Genomic DNA, 15184 nt, shown 5'->3' with positions numbered 1-15184 from the left:
CAAATTGCTCCTCTACTCACTGGCATTTTCTAGGTCTCCTTGTCTGTGCCTGCTGAAGTTTTGGGTTGATTGTTCTTGTAGAGAATTGCATGTGGTATTCTAATTGAGGTCTTGCTGCTGCATTGTGAAATGCTGCTAAGGTTACCGTATGCCTGTTGGTTGGAATGCTTTGAGTATGTATCCCCAGTTGTGCCTTGCCTTTTTTATGCACACCGTGTTGGTTGCTTATCTGGCTACCGTGTCCCAGATTTGTCACATTTGACTGTCGACCTTCTGTGTTCATGGTAAATAAATGTCAGTATGTCAATTGCTTTAGAGCTATGTTAAATTTAACTCCCCTGTTTTTCCTAGAGATACCAGGTCAGGAGTTCTTTCTGTGTGATTCTGTTTCTGTCTGTTGCATTAACGATGCCTGTCAGGTGTATGGGTGTGCAACTTTTCAGCTGAACTACGGGATGGTGTACAGTCTGGTTTGTTGCTGGTGGCAGACTATTGGTGGCCTGGATGAGTTTTCAGTCTGAGGATGATCTCCTAGAGACTCATTGCTAACTTACAAATGGCCGTACTTAGGTTTGGCAATGGTTAATTGATGCAGCTCAGTAAACACCCTGTTTCAGTGCCCAACTCGGTCTTTTGGATTGTCCTGCAGGCTGCTTCTTCAGCCGTAGAAATAACCTATTATTTTTCCCTCTGATGGCACGTGGGCATCCAAAGGCAGAGAGGAAGCCAGATCTTGCTACAGAGCAATGAGGCTTCTGCAGCTGCTTCTTCCCATAGGCCCGGGACTACTTGTGTTCTTACATTCTATCTCTTATTGTTGCACTGGTGTGAGGGCCTTTCAGTTGCTGAATTTGAAGCAGAGCAAAAAGCACCTAATGGAAACGGAAACCGTTCCTGACTATGGGTATTTGTTCTGGGCCAGGTGGAGATCCACTTGGAGGAGATACAGAATGAAGGTCTCCTGGTGTCGTGGATGTTCAAGGACAGACCAGACTTGAACCTTTCAGTTCTTCCAAGACTTCAACTTCGCGAGGTGAGCGGCAAAGAGTGGGAGGCTGGACTCGAGTGGAGGAAGGGCAGGAGGGGCAGAAACAGCACCGAGCCAGGAGGAAAGCTGATGCAGAGGGGAGGGGTTGGCAACTCACTATTGTGGCCCTTTAGGGCGAGGAAGGGGATTCTTTCGCCCTGGAGTCGATACTAGCTCAACTCTGTCAAAACAGTGCATCCTCAAGAGGGCCGAAGCAGGTTCTCATGTCTGTTGTCCGAGTCTGGCATAATATCTGAAGGGGAGTCTGCATAGCAAAAAAGGCCATCTGGCTATGTAGGTCCTCCTGCGTTGTCAGGTGTAGAGCTGCAAAATGAGCTGGGTTGGTTAGGGGTTTTTTTGTTTGTTTGTTAGTTGGTTTCTTTTGTTTGTTTGGGGTTTTTTTCAGAGGTTAGTGTGGGGAACCCGTGGGTATTAGAGGTTTAACGAGCTGAATGTGGGCTTGCTTGCGCTTCTGTGATCCAAATAGGTTGGTTAATTTGTTTGTTTTTTTGACACCCTTGTTGCTTTATCCTGAATAGATGTAGGATTTTGGCTGTTCTCCTGAAAGTGTGGTAGTACTGTCTCATGAGGTGGTGAGGAGGTGGCAAACTGTAAAAGCTGTATTGTCAAAATTTGCCATGGACAGACTACAGATGTGGAGCCTTAGTTTGCCTCATTTACACAACTTACATTTGCCTGCAGCTGTTACATGGAAACTTTAAGCACTGGGGAGAGCGAGTACAGGATATGGGAAGAGTACCTGGGACATTATTACTGGGAGGAAGACTGTGTAGTGTCTTAGAGGTTCGAGAGGCAGTTGGGGCTGTATAAGGAGAGAATGTGTCTGCCTTGTTATGACTTTCCTGCATTTTCTCCTGATTTGCGGAGAGAAGAATGAAGGGAGAGTGGATCTGTCCACCATAAAGGATCTGATCGAGGATACCATTGTCAGCACACAGCCAGCCATGATGGTGAATCTGAAGGCCTGCACTGCTGGAGCCGGTGTGGTAAGGCTCTCTCCTTGTGTTCTTCTTGTGCCTCAAACACTGTGCCCCAAGGCTCTTCTGGGGGCTGAGGCTCAGGCAGGAGTCCAAGGGTTGAGGCTACTCACCTCTGGGTGACAGCCGCATCCTGGCTTGTGCTGTCATAGGAGTTGGGTTATTGTGGCATGGGGAGTAGGGATAATTAGAAACTGCTCCGAAGGGCAGCTCTGTTTGTATCTTGTTTCCTGAACGCTAAGTGCCACTTGTGTTGAGGTGGAGCTGGACTGCCTGGGACGCATCTCTGCTTCAGCAGTCTCTTTGTTGCTCTGAACGCCAAGGCTCCGCCCAGGGCAGCCTTTGCAGGCATGGAATGGTCTGTGGTTTGTCGTCTTCAGTTGTCCGACTGGCAGCCAGCAAGCTTGTTCTTGTCTGTCTCTTTTCCCGTCTGCCTTAAATTTTCCATCTGAAATAACATGGGTGCCCACCGGACGCCGATAGCTTGGGGAACCTGCAGCATCTCTTGATGGCTCTGTGGGTATTCACGTATGTTTGTGTGAGGAGCTACCTGGTAGATGCAAGGACAAACATCACGTGTCTGTCTGCTGCCAAGTGAACAATAAAGGCATCCGTCTCTTGTCATTCCTCAGGTACCCAGCAATAAGTTGACTCGAGAGTCCCCGTCCGGAGGAGAAGCAGCCCCTCTGGGTTCTAAGCTGTTGCTCCGGAATCTTCGAGTGCTGAACTTGGGCTGCCAGGAGAAGGAAGGTAAGCATGAAAACTTTGCTGATCTGCAGGGGCGAGCATGCAGGCGGTGAGATTGGAGCCCAGGGTATGTTTTGGATGGGCTTGAACGGAAAAGAGGGGCATGTGTCCACCAAGCCGCTGCCTAGTGTTGATGAGATCATGTGTGGGCTCTGTCCCTCTGTTGCAGGAGTTGGGGAGATACGCTGCGTGGCAGAGCTGGACAGCCCGCCACAGCAGAAGCGGACGAGGCCGGTGACAGCTGGCAGTGCGGGTGCTGCAGCAGAGATGGAGTGGAATGAGGACCTCTTTCTGTAAGTGTTTGCCCTCTTTCTGACCAGCACGGCAGAGGCAGACCGGCACGGTCTCTGGGTGTCGTTACCGTGCCGCAGTAACTGATGCGGATGGTGCAGAGGTGAAGTCTGTGCTGCAGGGCGTCATGTGTTTGTGCTGCCCGCGTGCCGGGCTACCAATTCTGGCGATTGGCCCCAGCTTGCATATGTATTTCCCGCTCCTTGGGATGCCATCCCCTTTAACTGGATGGGCAGAAGCGCCAATCATGGGCAGTGTGTGCAGAAGGCCCGGAGTGTAAATCTTGGCCTTTCAGACAGATTCGCCTCTCAGCTTCCCCTGGCAGCCTACACAGCCCTGCAGGGGACACGAACCAGAGTTTTCCTCTTCTGTGTAGTTTGCTGCCCCTTATTGTGTCCTCCAAAGTAGCATGCATATGCTGGAGCTTTGGGAAAGGTGACAAAGTGTGTGAGATTTGAGAGAGGGAAGATACAGAATGGGGTTGTTTGCTCTGGGGCCATTTTGCAAAGATTGCCTAATACCAGCTTGTCTTTTTCTGTTTCCGCAGGGAGTTGGGACCTAGAAGTAAAGAGCTGAAGCTACAGGTGCTGGGGAGCAGTGATGGAGGGGGAAGTGAGTATGGACCACCGTAAGATGCATTGTAAGACGGGGAGACAAAAATGCCTAAGGGACTTTCTGTGCTTTGAGCCTGTGGTAGTTCTGTGTCAGTACAATGCATGATGAACTCTGCAAAGGATTTTTCATACCTGTCTTTATGTGAGCCTCTGACTGCATGAAGTAACTCTGGAGTCTGTTCTTCTTAGTGAAGCGCTCTTACTCTGATCTTTTTGGTAGCCGGGAGGTTCCTGTGGCCCGCCAGTCTCCACTCTGAAGCGGGGAGAGGGATGTGGGGATTTGTCCCTGTGTATTGGAAGAATGTTGCAGAAGGCTCTTAACTCTTTTCATTTGTCCTCCATCGGGGACTAAGCACAGCACCTGTGTTTGAGGAAGGCTGTGCAATGGCCACCTCTTTAAGGCAGTCAATTTCTGGATTGGTGAAGAGGAGTGGAGGAGTGCTGCCTGCCCCCTCCCCGCCTCAAACCTGGGAGCTACCGGAGTTGTGGGGATCTGCTTCGTTGGCCCACAGGGCTGCTTCCCAAAAGCAGAGGTTGCCTGGGAGACATCTGAGGTGCCGAGGTCATGTGGTGTGTTTTGTTTTCCTGTTCGTTCTCACAGATGTGCTGCTGGCACATGCCACACTTTTGCTTGATTCTTTGGCCAAACAACCATCTGGGAGACAGGTCTGCTCACTGGCCCCAGGAGCTGGGCGGTCACTGGCAGCTGAAGCTACTGTTATATTGGAGGTGAGCTCACTACTCCATAAGCTGGGCCCAAATGTGTGCTCTGAAAGCGTTCGTGATGTGAGCCTCTAGCTGGAGACGAGCCTGATTGCGCCTGGGCTCGTCACAGGGGATTGGCAGACCCTTAGGCCAAGGAAGGGTGTTGCCTGGCCCTCGGTCCCTGACCCTCCCTCTGTTCAACTGACAATGTAGCAGGGATGGCTCCTCGGTGCCCAGAGCAGTTGCTTTTGTCACCCGTATGCCTGCCTTTCCATCTGGGAGGAGTAGAGCCTCTCTGAGCTGTGCTTTACTCTTTGTAGCTGCTATTCCAGGAGTCTCCCACATCATTGAATGCTCAGCACGCCACATCTCTGCGAACCAGCATTACTCCCACGAAGAAGGTGGAGATGGACCGGACCATCATGCCCGACGGCACCATTGTGACTACTGTCACCACGATTCAGTCCCGGCCCAAGGCAGACTGCAAACTGGGTGAGGCTGCCCCGCAACAGGGGTCTTGTATGGGTGGCCGCTGTGGGGGTGCAGACTCAGCTGCGATATTCCCAAGGCCGCTTGTGCTTGCGGTAGCAAAACTGTTGTGGTTGTTGCAGACTTGCACCTCGTGTGGTGCTTTTGGCTTCTGGGTCGGAACATGGGCATTGTCGCCGTTCCCTTAGTGTCTTGTGGCTGGCTGGAGACCTGTGTGTGGCCTTGGGGGGCAGGAATTGATGCAACCCTGTGTTTGGGGGGAGGTGAGAGAGGGATGAGCCTCTCTGATACCCTTTGGTGGTGGGACATCCTGACTCTAGCGTGTATGCCACTGCGTAACCTCTGCGTGGTGTCGAGCTAAGCGTTGTGCCGCTCTTCCTCTATTTTCTTCACTGCTGAAGAAGTTATGCTGTATGTTCTCAATGCGGAGCTGAAAGCATGTTGACCTTGCTTACTAGTGGTTGTTGCTGCTTGCAGTCTGACGTCCTGATGAATGTGGTGCTGGATATTCCACGAGGTGGGGCTGGGAAATGGCATGAACAGGGTCTTGCGACGGGGCTGTTTCACATGTCTTTTTCCGATACGCTTCTTACTACTTTGTTGCTGCAAAGCCTCATGGAGTCAGCCTCTGCAGGCTCTCTGTGTGCGCTTGAGGCTTTTTGGGGGGTGCATGTAGGGGACCACGATACGGTAGCGAAGTTGCCTAAGCTTCGCCTCTGTTTACTGGTGTCTCTGTGTCTCTGCCTTTCTTTTGCCATGAAGATTCACCATCGAGGTCTCCTTCCAAGGTGGAAGTGACTGAAAAGAAGACAACAGTGCTTTTGGAGAGCGGCTGCCCTCGCAGCCCCTTGCCCAGCAGTAGCCGTAAGTGCTTGGAAATCCAAGGCTCTTACCGGAGCAACTGTGTTCCTTAGCCTTTTTTGGAGAGTAGGAGTCTGAATGTGGGTCACTGAACTCATCTGCGTTTGCTGCAGAAGAGAATGCCCAAGTGAAGGTGAGGTGGAGGGGTGGTGGCAGGTGGGGACAGGTAAAAGAAATTCCACTTTGGCTATCCAGTCCATGACTCTGGGTGTTTCCTTGCTTGACAAGAACATTCCGGGCTATCCGGACCCAAAGAGCTTTGCTCACCGTGTACTCGGGGCTCTCATTGTCTCCAGGACAGAGCGCTGCAGCTGCATTGATGGTTTATGGCCAAGGCTGCCCAAACTCTTGGGAGTCTTTGGAAGTCTTTGTTGAGAGGGAAGGATATTTTAACGATATGCCTGGTAGGAAACGAAACTTTTCAGGTGCCTAAAAGAGCCGAGACCTATATGGAGCTTCCTTCCTTTGGTTTATTCGGGCAAGTCCATAATAAATTCTGTTCTCTACCTTTGTGCATGTGTAGTTGCCTATTACAAGCATCATGATCAGCAAGCGACCTCTTGCCCGTGCTGAAGGCTGCTACTTCAAGCGTTGGTATCTTTCTTGTGCTCAGGGGATAGCCGTATGCCCAATGGCTTGGATCCGGTGGCTGAGACGGCGATCAGGCAGCTAACCGAGACGAATAACAAGCCCGCCAAGAAGACCCCAACAAAACGTAGCACGCTGATCATCTCGGGAGTTTCCAAGGTCTCTGGTAGTTAGGGGGCTCCATTTCCAATCTGGGAGGTTGTTTCTAGGGATGTGTGTGTGAAACCACCCTGTCCTGTAGGGACCAGTGTGGGAAGGTTCCAGCACAGACGACTTGCTTGGCAGAACCCTCTTGCTGCTTCCTTGCAGCTTGTCGCTGCTTCCCAGTGAGTGTCAAAGGTACCTTGCCAGTCTGCAGGGCAGCTGCCATTGGGAGTTCACAAAGGGCAGCCGCAGAAAGGGAGGCTGCTGCCGTAGCCAGTTGGGAACCTCGTGGAGAATCTAAGGAGTTCTCCTTGGACTTGCCTACGGGAGTGAGGGAGGTGCTGCAGAATGCTTTGGAATCTGCCACGTTCCAGTGTGTTCCAGCAAAAGCATGACGATCACGCATTGGTGCTGTCTAGCACTGATGATCGGAACTGGAGCATCCATATGTAGGTATGGATGGAAGATGGGAGATGAATGTGATCCTTTAGACCCTGTCTGTCTGACCCCCCTCCAGGTACCTATTGCTCAAGATGAAATGGCACTTTCTCTGGGTTATGCTGCATCTCTGGAGGCCACGGCGTATGGGGATTCTGCGGCAGAGGGTGTGACTGACAGGATGCACGATTCTACTGAATCGTCACAGCTGCTAGAAGCATTGCCATCGGGACAAAGGGCCAGCCAGGAGCTGGATGAGACGACGCGATCAGATGTCTCTGAGAGACCATCAGTGGAAGATGTTGAGTCTGAAACTGGCTCCACAGGAGCCCTTGAGACGAGGAGCTTAAAAGATCACAAAGGTAAGGATGAACTGTTAAACGGTAGCTAACGTTAGCCTGTGGTGTTAGCCTGTGGTGCTTGAGGACAAAGTGATGTTCAAGTTCCCTGCCCGAGCGTGGGGGCTGCAGCTAGCTTTTGACACGGCAAAGAGTGGCTTCTGCTGGGGCCTGGAAGAGCCTGTCTCTCTCCCATGCTTCCCACTGGAGCGTTTCCAAACTCCTCTATTTGTAGGTGTCTGATTCCTGTGGCCTTTTCAGTTTCTGTGCTCTCTTAGATGGGAACCCTGCGCAGCTTGTGTGTTCCCGAGAACCTGTTTTCTCTCCCTGGCCTCTGGGTCCGCAGATCAGGCACACGTCCGTAAATAATGATCCTTCCTCTGAATTTGGCTGACTCTAGCGTGGAAAGGGAGGCTGCCCGACAGTGTGGGTTGTACGGGCCTCGATGTCCTCCCTCTTTCTCTGTTAGCATCAAAGCAGCTAGCACCTCTGACCTGTCGTATCGTAGGATGTCCACACAAATTCCCTGCTTCTAAATGATAGAGCGGGCCTGCCCTGACAGAGCTGCTTTTCTGGACTTTCCAGGCTTGCATCAATTAGGAGGATGGCGCACCTTGGATTTGTCTGCTTGTAGCTATGACGGTTTCTGTTAGCTACAAACTTACATAAACAAAGCCAAAACGCAAGCCAAAATCTCAATTGCTCAGAATACAGGAGTGGGACGAGTTTTGTGGTGGTTGTACCCTGGTACAACCAGGTACGGTTTGAACTGTGGTGGCCCCCTGTTTGCACGTCAGCGGGTAGAAAGGTGTGTAGCCCAGATTCTTGAGAGACCTGGCGGGTGGGGAAGAGAAGGAAGAAAACAGAAAGCAAGCCCCCTCTGTAGGTAATACTGTTGTAGCTTTGTATGGCGTGCAGGTTTTGGATACGCCTTTTTGCACCTGTTTGGGGCTGATGGCGATCGGCATCTCCATCCTGTCCTGCCCGCTCCGGAGTCATTGCCGTTATTTGTCTCCAGATTTGGGCATCGTGTGAAACTGTGGGCAGTTGTTTCAGGGGCTTGATGACTGGCTAATCTGGGCGCCCTTGAGACAGGCTAGTCTGAGAGGCCTCTTCCCTGTTGTGTGTTCCTCCCAGTGTCTGCATGTGGAGACATTCTCACTTGTTTTCCATTCATACGAGTCTTAGCTTTCTATAACAATTCTGCACACTTCCAGCGAAGGGAGGACATTGTTGTGTAAAAGGAAGTTTACGCAGAGGGGATGCGTGACAGTGTGCTTAGTGAAGCAGCTTGTTGGTGTTGCAGTCTGTCCTGAACGTAGACTTTGCCTTGCAGTTGGGAGCTGGGATTTACCGACCTGCTGTGTACTTCCACCACTCGGGGTAGAAGAGGTCTTTGCCACTCATTTGAGAGCGGCTGGGGGCGTTGCCACCCCTGAGACTCGCCAGGGCAGGATACTATCGTGGTTTCCGTCTCCTTCCTTTCTGTCTCTGCAGTTAGCTTTCTTCGGAGTGGTACCAAGCTCATCTTCCGGAGAAGGAGCAAGCAGAAGGAAGCGGGCCTGAGCCAGTCACACGATGACTTGTCCAACGTCACCGCCAACTCCGCCACCAGGAAGAAAGCCGGCAGCTTCTCCCGCCGCCTCATCAAACGCTTCTCCTTCAAGTCTAAATCCAAACCCAAAGCTAGCGACAGCACAACAGCAGGTGAGAACTGAAGGAAGGAGAAGCCCGTCGGAATGATTGCGCAGAGATCTTTCTTCTAGTCTCCTGTCTTCCCACTCCGCGGTATCTGTGACCTGCTGTCCAGTTCCTTCCAACCTTGGCTGAGGGAAGATACCCCAGTGCTTTATGCTATTTGGGGAGTGGAGGTGGCGAACCTGGGGCTTAGGCTGCTCGTCTGCCTTGGCTTATCCTTCTCCGACTGTCGTACCCCACCGTGCTCTCCCAGAAAAATCCAGGTGGCGTGCTAATCCCAGCGGGGGTCCTGGGAGCTGCAGAAGCAACTCTGTCTGTGTAGCTGTCTGGCATCGCTGGTGTGTCCTGGAAAGGGGTGGGGCATGGCTCTCAGGTGGCGACCATCAGAGTTAAAGATCAAGAAACTACTGGGTTAGCTATGTTGCCAAGAAGTGTGGGCTGTAGCCTCACTTGGCTCTTCCAGTGAGAGAGAATGACACGGTCACTGGCCGTCTAAATGCTCTCGTTGCTTCTGCTAACCTGACTGAGGCATGGTGTGGGGCAATGCGTTCCTGGGCGGTGAGCTGGCAGGAGAACAAGCTGCGGTTCTCCACCTGGCTCTGCCATTGGAACAGTCTCTGGGTTGGACAGCGCTGACGGATGCCTGCTTTCTGTGCTATGCTGATGAAGGAAGGAATCTCAAAGAAGGAAGTTTTAACCACTGTGCGAGTTTTTGTAGAAGCCCAGGCCCTTGCAAGAATGTCTGGTCGGTGCTGTCGGTGCTGCCATGCTGTGATGCAGGTCTCCTTCCACATCCATGTTCTTGAACGGGGAAGGGCCCCTGCTGCATGTGCACACCAGCCATTGTACGAGCGGAACTGTTTCCCTGGGGGGCATTGCCGATGGGGCATCAGGCTGTCTTCTGGACCTGCGGAGCACCTGGCCTCTTGCAGTTCTTGCGCCAAGGACCGGTGCTGTGCTGGGGATGGATGGCGAGAAACGTGGTGATGCTAGCGAAAGGGCAGTCTGACATGGAGCCTGAAGCGATGTGGAGCCTGAATCCATGTGACGGAAAGAGGCAAGAGTTTACATGTTTTCACTTGATGAAACGGTTTCCTGTAGCTTCTAGAAGGAGCCTTTCTTGATTGCATCTGGTATTTCCTTTCTTCTAGCAAACCCGATCCACCATGTTCAAGCAGTGGGCATTTCCACAGCGGGTATTTGCCGAGGGAGAGGTATGCAGGGGAAAATCAACTCCTTGCACAGGAGGAGACCGCTCTTCCAGGCGAACCACTTTCCAGTCTCCTGATGCGCACGCATTGTGAATAACCCCAGAGGCCCAGTTCGGATAGCGTAATGATGCTCTTTGGAGAAACACTCATGCCCTGTCAGCGCGCCTGGTTTCAATGGAAACTCCTGCTCTCCTGTGAGTTGTAGAATTAAGGAGATGGGGCAAAGGGGAGGAAAAACCTCACTGAAGAGCAGTCGTCTGGGCCTGACTGGATTCGCTAGCTCTGCCCTCCTATTACAGTACCTCCTGAGGTGGGGGCTGTTGCCCCGCTTTGCACAGGATGTGACCAACTGAAAAAGCAGTTGTTCTCTTGATGGTGCACATAAAACAACATGTGATCTTCAGAAGGACAAATCCTGGCTTACAGATATGGCTGTCGTGTGCCATTTCCAAAGACTGGAATGTGTTTGGTATGCTGCTGTGGAAGGATTTGCAGCTGGGAATTTTGGGGCATCTCTTGAAAGTGTCTGGCGGTAGCGAAGGCCAGAGTCACCCAGGGCTTGGATTGAAAATGCCAGTGTGTGCTAGCAGGAGGGACTCTATTTCCTGTTTTTCCTGCTGATTCCCTGCGAGGTTGGGCATTTGTGAGAAATTGGACTGGTCCAGCTGGCTGACCAGGAATCTCTTCTCCATCTGTTTGTTTTGGTCCGGGAGTCTTTTCGTCATCCCCGAGCTCCTTCATGTCTTTTATCCTTTGTTTCTTTCCTCATCTGCACGGTTCTGTGGCTTTGTTTGCAGCTCCGTGCGCTGCAGATGTCAGAGCACTAGCCATTTCTCGCTGAAAATCATTTTCCTTGATGGAAGTGACCGGTTCCTGCTGCAGCACTGTTGGAAGTTGGCAATCTGTGGCTCGCCTCTAACAATCCGGTCACCGGTTTGATATAGCCTTCCTTTGTTGGGTTGGTGCGGCATCTGATGCGGCGCTGTCCTTTGCAGGCATGGCCTTGCTCCCAGAGCCTTGGGGTTTGGTTCCAGTTTGGCATTCTCTCTTGCACCATCCCTGCTGTGACTCTGCCTCTGTCGCTAACAGTACTTGATGCCCTGTTTTCAGTTTTTGTTTATTCTTTTTTAATACAATGTCAAGGTTGCTGTTGTGGTTTAACCCCAGCTGGCAACTAAGCACCACATGGCTGCTCACTCACTCCCTCCAGTGGGATGGGGGAGAGAATTGGAAGAGTAAAAATGAGAAAACTTGTGGGCTGAGATAAAGATGGTTTAATAGGTAAAGCAAAAGCCATGTGCACAACTGAAGCAAAACAAGGAATTCATTTGCTCCTTCCCATTGGCAGGCAGGTGTTCAGCTATCTCCAGGAAAACAGGGCTCCATCATGCGTAAGGGTTACTCGGGAAGACAAATGCCATCCCTCCGAACATCCCCCTTTCCTTCTCCTTCCCCCAGGTTTATATGCTGAGCATGATGTCATATGGTCTGGAATATCCCTTGGGTCAGTTGGGATCAGCTGTCCTCTCCCAGTTTTGTGTGCACCCCCAGCCTACTCGCTGGTGGGGTGGGGTGAGAAGCAAAAAAGGCCTTGATGCTGTGTAAGCACTGCTCAGCAATAACTAAAACATCCCTGTATTATCAACATTGTTTTCAGCACAAATCCAAAACATAGCCTCATACTAGCTACTGTGAAGAAAATTAACTCTACCCCAGCCAAAACCAGCACAGTTGCTTTGAATGAGAAGTGCTGGCTGAGCCCAGACAGCACCTCTTCTCTAGTGGGATGGCTGTGAAACCTTCCATCAGAAATGCTGGTTTGAATGGAAAGGAACTTTGAGAAGAGCCAGCAGCTCTTCAGTTGCGGGTTTATCACCTTCCACAAGTCTCGTTTAATAGTCCTGTATTCTTTTCTCTACACAGTAAGAGCAGCTCAAGCTGTCTCGGTGCAGAGCAGCTGGAGGCAAACGCCTGAGGCTCCCACCCGTGCTTCCACAGCGTGAGTCTGGGGCTCGTGTACATGAGGAGGTCTGCAAGGGCTAGCAAGCGTTGTCCTTGTTGCTGTAGTCCAGAGGCGGAAAAGGCGAGCGAGGTTCATGTCTGACAAACACATACTAGATTTCAATCAGAATATTTCAGCCTGGCTCAGAGGAAGGAGGCGATAGGAAAGCTAGGAGTAAAACCAAAACTTGCATTCCTCACTGGCCCTGGGGACCAAGGATCCCTTTCTGGCCGTGTTAAATGGGCAATTCCTGCCACACGTCCATGGGCTTTCCTGAATTTGTTCCCGGTTTGTTGGCTCCGGGCTATTGATGAATTGCAGCGGAGGTACTGCTTTTGATTTTGAGCTTTGACCTGGCAGAAGTCTCATCTGGGAATCGCCTGCACTGCAGCCTGTGGAACAAACGGCACATGGGATGCATGGCAGTTGGTATCTATCTTCCCTTGAATTTTTGGCAGTGCTTTTTATCAGGGGCAGTAAATTGCTATGAAAGTTTGTGTCTGGTTAGACAGATAGCAAAGGAAAAGGATATTGTGAAGTGCTGACAGAGCGCATCCCCAAACATTAATTCCTGCACCCGCTTGTGTTTGCTAGCAGAGATGTACTTTCTGCCATTTCATTTCTTCTCAAAGTCATATAGTGTAGGACTGATCGTAACCTTTTATCTTCTTCTAAATGTTCTCAGTAAGTGCAGAATGTTTTTCAGAGTGTTTGGGTAGACGACTCTTTGAGGGACAGAGGGGTGGGGGGAACGGCTCAGCTGTGTGCACTGGGAGTTTTTTAGTTCTGATACACTCCCAATTAACGTGTTGATCCTTTCTCTTTGTATCCATACATGGCTTCCTTTCCCACACGCACAGTTGTTTTCATCCCCCAAGTAGCAGGCGGCTGGTTTTGTTAGTCCCAGCTATGCGAGCACAGGTGACTCCCAGCTTCACGAAGCTAAGAATGGTAATGAATCCGCTTTGTGGGGCAGGTGTGATTATTGCTGTGAGAAACGATTCTTCTATCCTAATCTCCTCGGAAGGAAAGGGAAAGTCGCGTAGGTCTTTGGCCTCCAGAAACTATAAAGACAGTTCCAGGGAAGTTTCCCCCCATAGAACTGCTGCTTAAAGAAATCTCTTTTGTATTTAATACCTGCTTGTGCTTCTGGCTTTATGACAGAAGAAATGCTATTTGAAATCCCTGTTTAACTTCTTCTGGATACCCATGCCCTCACCTCGGTGCCCTTGCGGGGTCTGTGGCATTTCATAATGCCTGGGACCACGGAGCAACCCCAGTGTGCGGTGCAGGCCACCATTGAACTTTTTGGACTTAAATGATCTGCAGTTGCCAGATTGCTGTCTCAGGGTAGGCTCAATATTTGCACCTTGTGAAATCGGTCCTCGACCGAATATATGGGGGAAGAGGAGCGGCAGAGCAGCAAGCTTGAATGCATGGAGGCTTCTGAAGGAGTTCAACCTGCTTATGAGGGCCTGCGTTCCAAATGCTGTGTTCTGCTGCCAGCTACAGAAGTAGAAACAGTGACTGGTAAATGAAGCCAAAGTATACATTTTGGGTTTGGGTTGGGTTTTGTTGTTTTTTTTTTGTGGGTTTTTTTTTTGTGGGTTTTGGGTTTGTTTGGGTTTGGGGGGGGGGGGTTTGTTTGGTTTTGGGTTTTTTTCCTATTTTGGCTGAACAGAGTTACTAGAACTTACCTATGCCATGTATTTTTACTTCTCCAAAGAAAATAGATTTCTCTAGCTCTAAGTCTGCTTGTAAGTATATTTCTGTCTGGATACATCCTCTCCCTGTGTTTTGATAAGGCTGTTTAAGAGCCTCCCTGTTGAAAAAGCCCTCAGTGTCAGCCCATGAAGGGTATCCTCTTGAGGCGAGAGAAAACGGGCATGGGAAGAAATGGAGGGAACCGCAAAGCCTCTGTTTTGGGGGTGCTGTAGGCTGTAGCATGATGGATGTCTGACTGAGGCCCGATACTTGGACAGGGTGCTCGAAGGCCACATGTATTTGAGGGCAGAGGGATTGCGTGCATGCACATGTGTTTGCATGCCCTGTGAATGCCTGTAGTGGTCACGCTGCAAAGTGACTGAGGACAACAGAGCCGACTGGTGGGTCGGGAGAGCAGCCTTACTAGCTTCTGTGGCATCCACAAAATATTCTTACATGGACCTCCGCAGGGGCAGACTTGAGCAAGCAAGTCCAGCTTGTGCCCCTGCAAGCACCCTCACGCTGCTTATGTAGTTAAGGATGGGGTTTTAGGCAGATTGGCTGAAGTGGGGGAGAGCGAGGGGAGACTACTGGGTAGAGAGCTAGTTGGAAAACAGTTCAGTGGAGGAGAGCGTAATGAAAACTTCTTCAAACCAATATAAAAGGGCCACAGGCATGCACTGTTTCTAGACTAGAAGCAGGTGCACAGCAAAACATACTCTTAGAAATGTTTTCGTTCTGCTTTTTTGTCTTTAGTGATGCAGCTTCCTCCCTGTGATGGTTTCTCTCGGTTCATTGTTTGCTAAACCCGCAGAGGAGTCATTTCTGGGTAGCTGGTGAGATGCTTGAATGCTGGGTGGCGTCATTTGCGTGTTTGGGATCTTTTGCATTGTTCTTTTCTCCCTCCCCCTACGTCACGGTGGGTGTCATGGTAGAGTAACAATCCCAGTGGTGGTCAAACTTCTGGAAAAGGTCTTTGTGTACTTGCGATATCACAGCTCCTTCTACAGGCATGACTGATCCATACCACCTTTCCCTGCTCGTACAGGTAACGGACCAAATACCCACGCTGAATTTGAATTAGCACCCCTCCTTGTGCGTGCTCTTTTGTACTTTGATGCCTTCTCTCTGGGTGGATTATTTTAACCCCAGATTGTTTAGAGGAAAAAAAATAGGAACTGTAGCTATTTAAGAGATGAGAATAAAATTACTTAATTCGGACTAAATGAATGAAGTTTTTGCACCTTTGTAAATGTTGAAGAAGAATTCCATTGCTGTGTAATGGCTGAACCTGTTAACTTATTAAACCACATGGAAATCAAAACCTGA

The 15184-nt window shown here is 50.6% G+C and overlaps 1 protein-coding gene across 3 annotated transcripts in view; it reads left to right on the top strand.

Annotated features, from left to right (window-relative positions):
• C2CD2L (C2CD2 like) overlaps positions 1-15184 on the top strand; it is a 26796-nt gene extending 11612 nt beyond the window's left edge. For all 3 annotated transcript variants that reach the window (XM_069787803.1, XM_069787805.1, XM_069787804.1), the window contains exons 4-15: positions 923-1033; positions 1921-2034; positions 2658-2775; positions 2942-3065; positions 3611-3675; positions 4279-4406; positions 4703-4874; positions 5634-5735; positions 6346-6479; positions 6982-7264; positions 8738-8947; positions 14904-15184. In XM_069787803.1, the coding sequence (XP_069643904.1) occupies positions 923-1033; positions 1921-2034; positions 2658-2775; positions 2942-3065; positions 3611-3675; positions 4279-4406; positions 4703-4874; positions 5634-5735; positions 6346-6479; positions 6982-7264; positions 8738-8947; positions 14904-15001 (1659 nt within the window). In that variant the 3' untranslated portion in view covers positions 15002-15184. The remainder of the gene's footprint in view (positions 1-922; positions 1034-1920; positions 2035-2657; positions 2776-2941; positions 3066-3610; positions 3676-4278; positions 4407-4702; positions 4875-5633; positions 5736-6345; positions 6480-6981; positions 7265-8737; positions 8948-14903) is intronic.

Source organism: Haliaeetus albicilla, chromosome 7 (genome assembly GCF_947461875.1).
Source record: "Haliaeetus albicilla chromosome 7, bHalAlb1.1, whole genome shotgun sequence".
Classification (NCBI taxonomy): domain Eukaryota; kingdom Metazoa; phylum Chordata; class Aves; order Accipitriformes; family Accipitridae; genus Haliaeetus; species Haliaeetus albicilla.
This window is presented reverse-complemented; position numbering and strand designations above follow the sequence as displayed.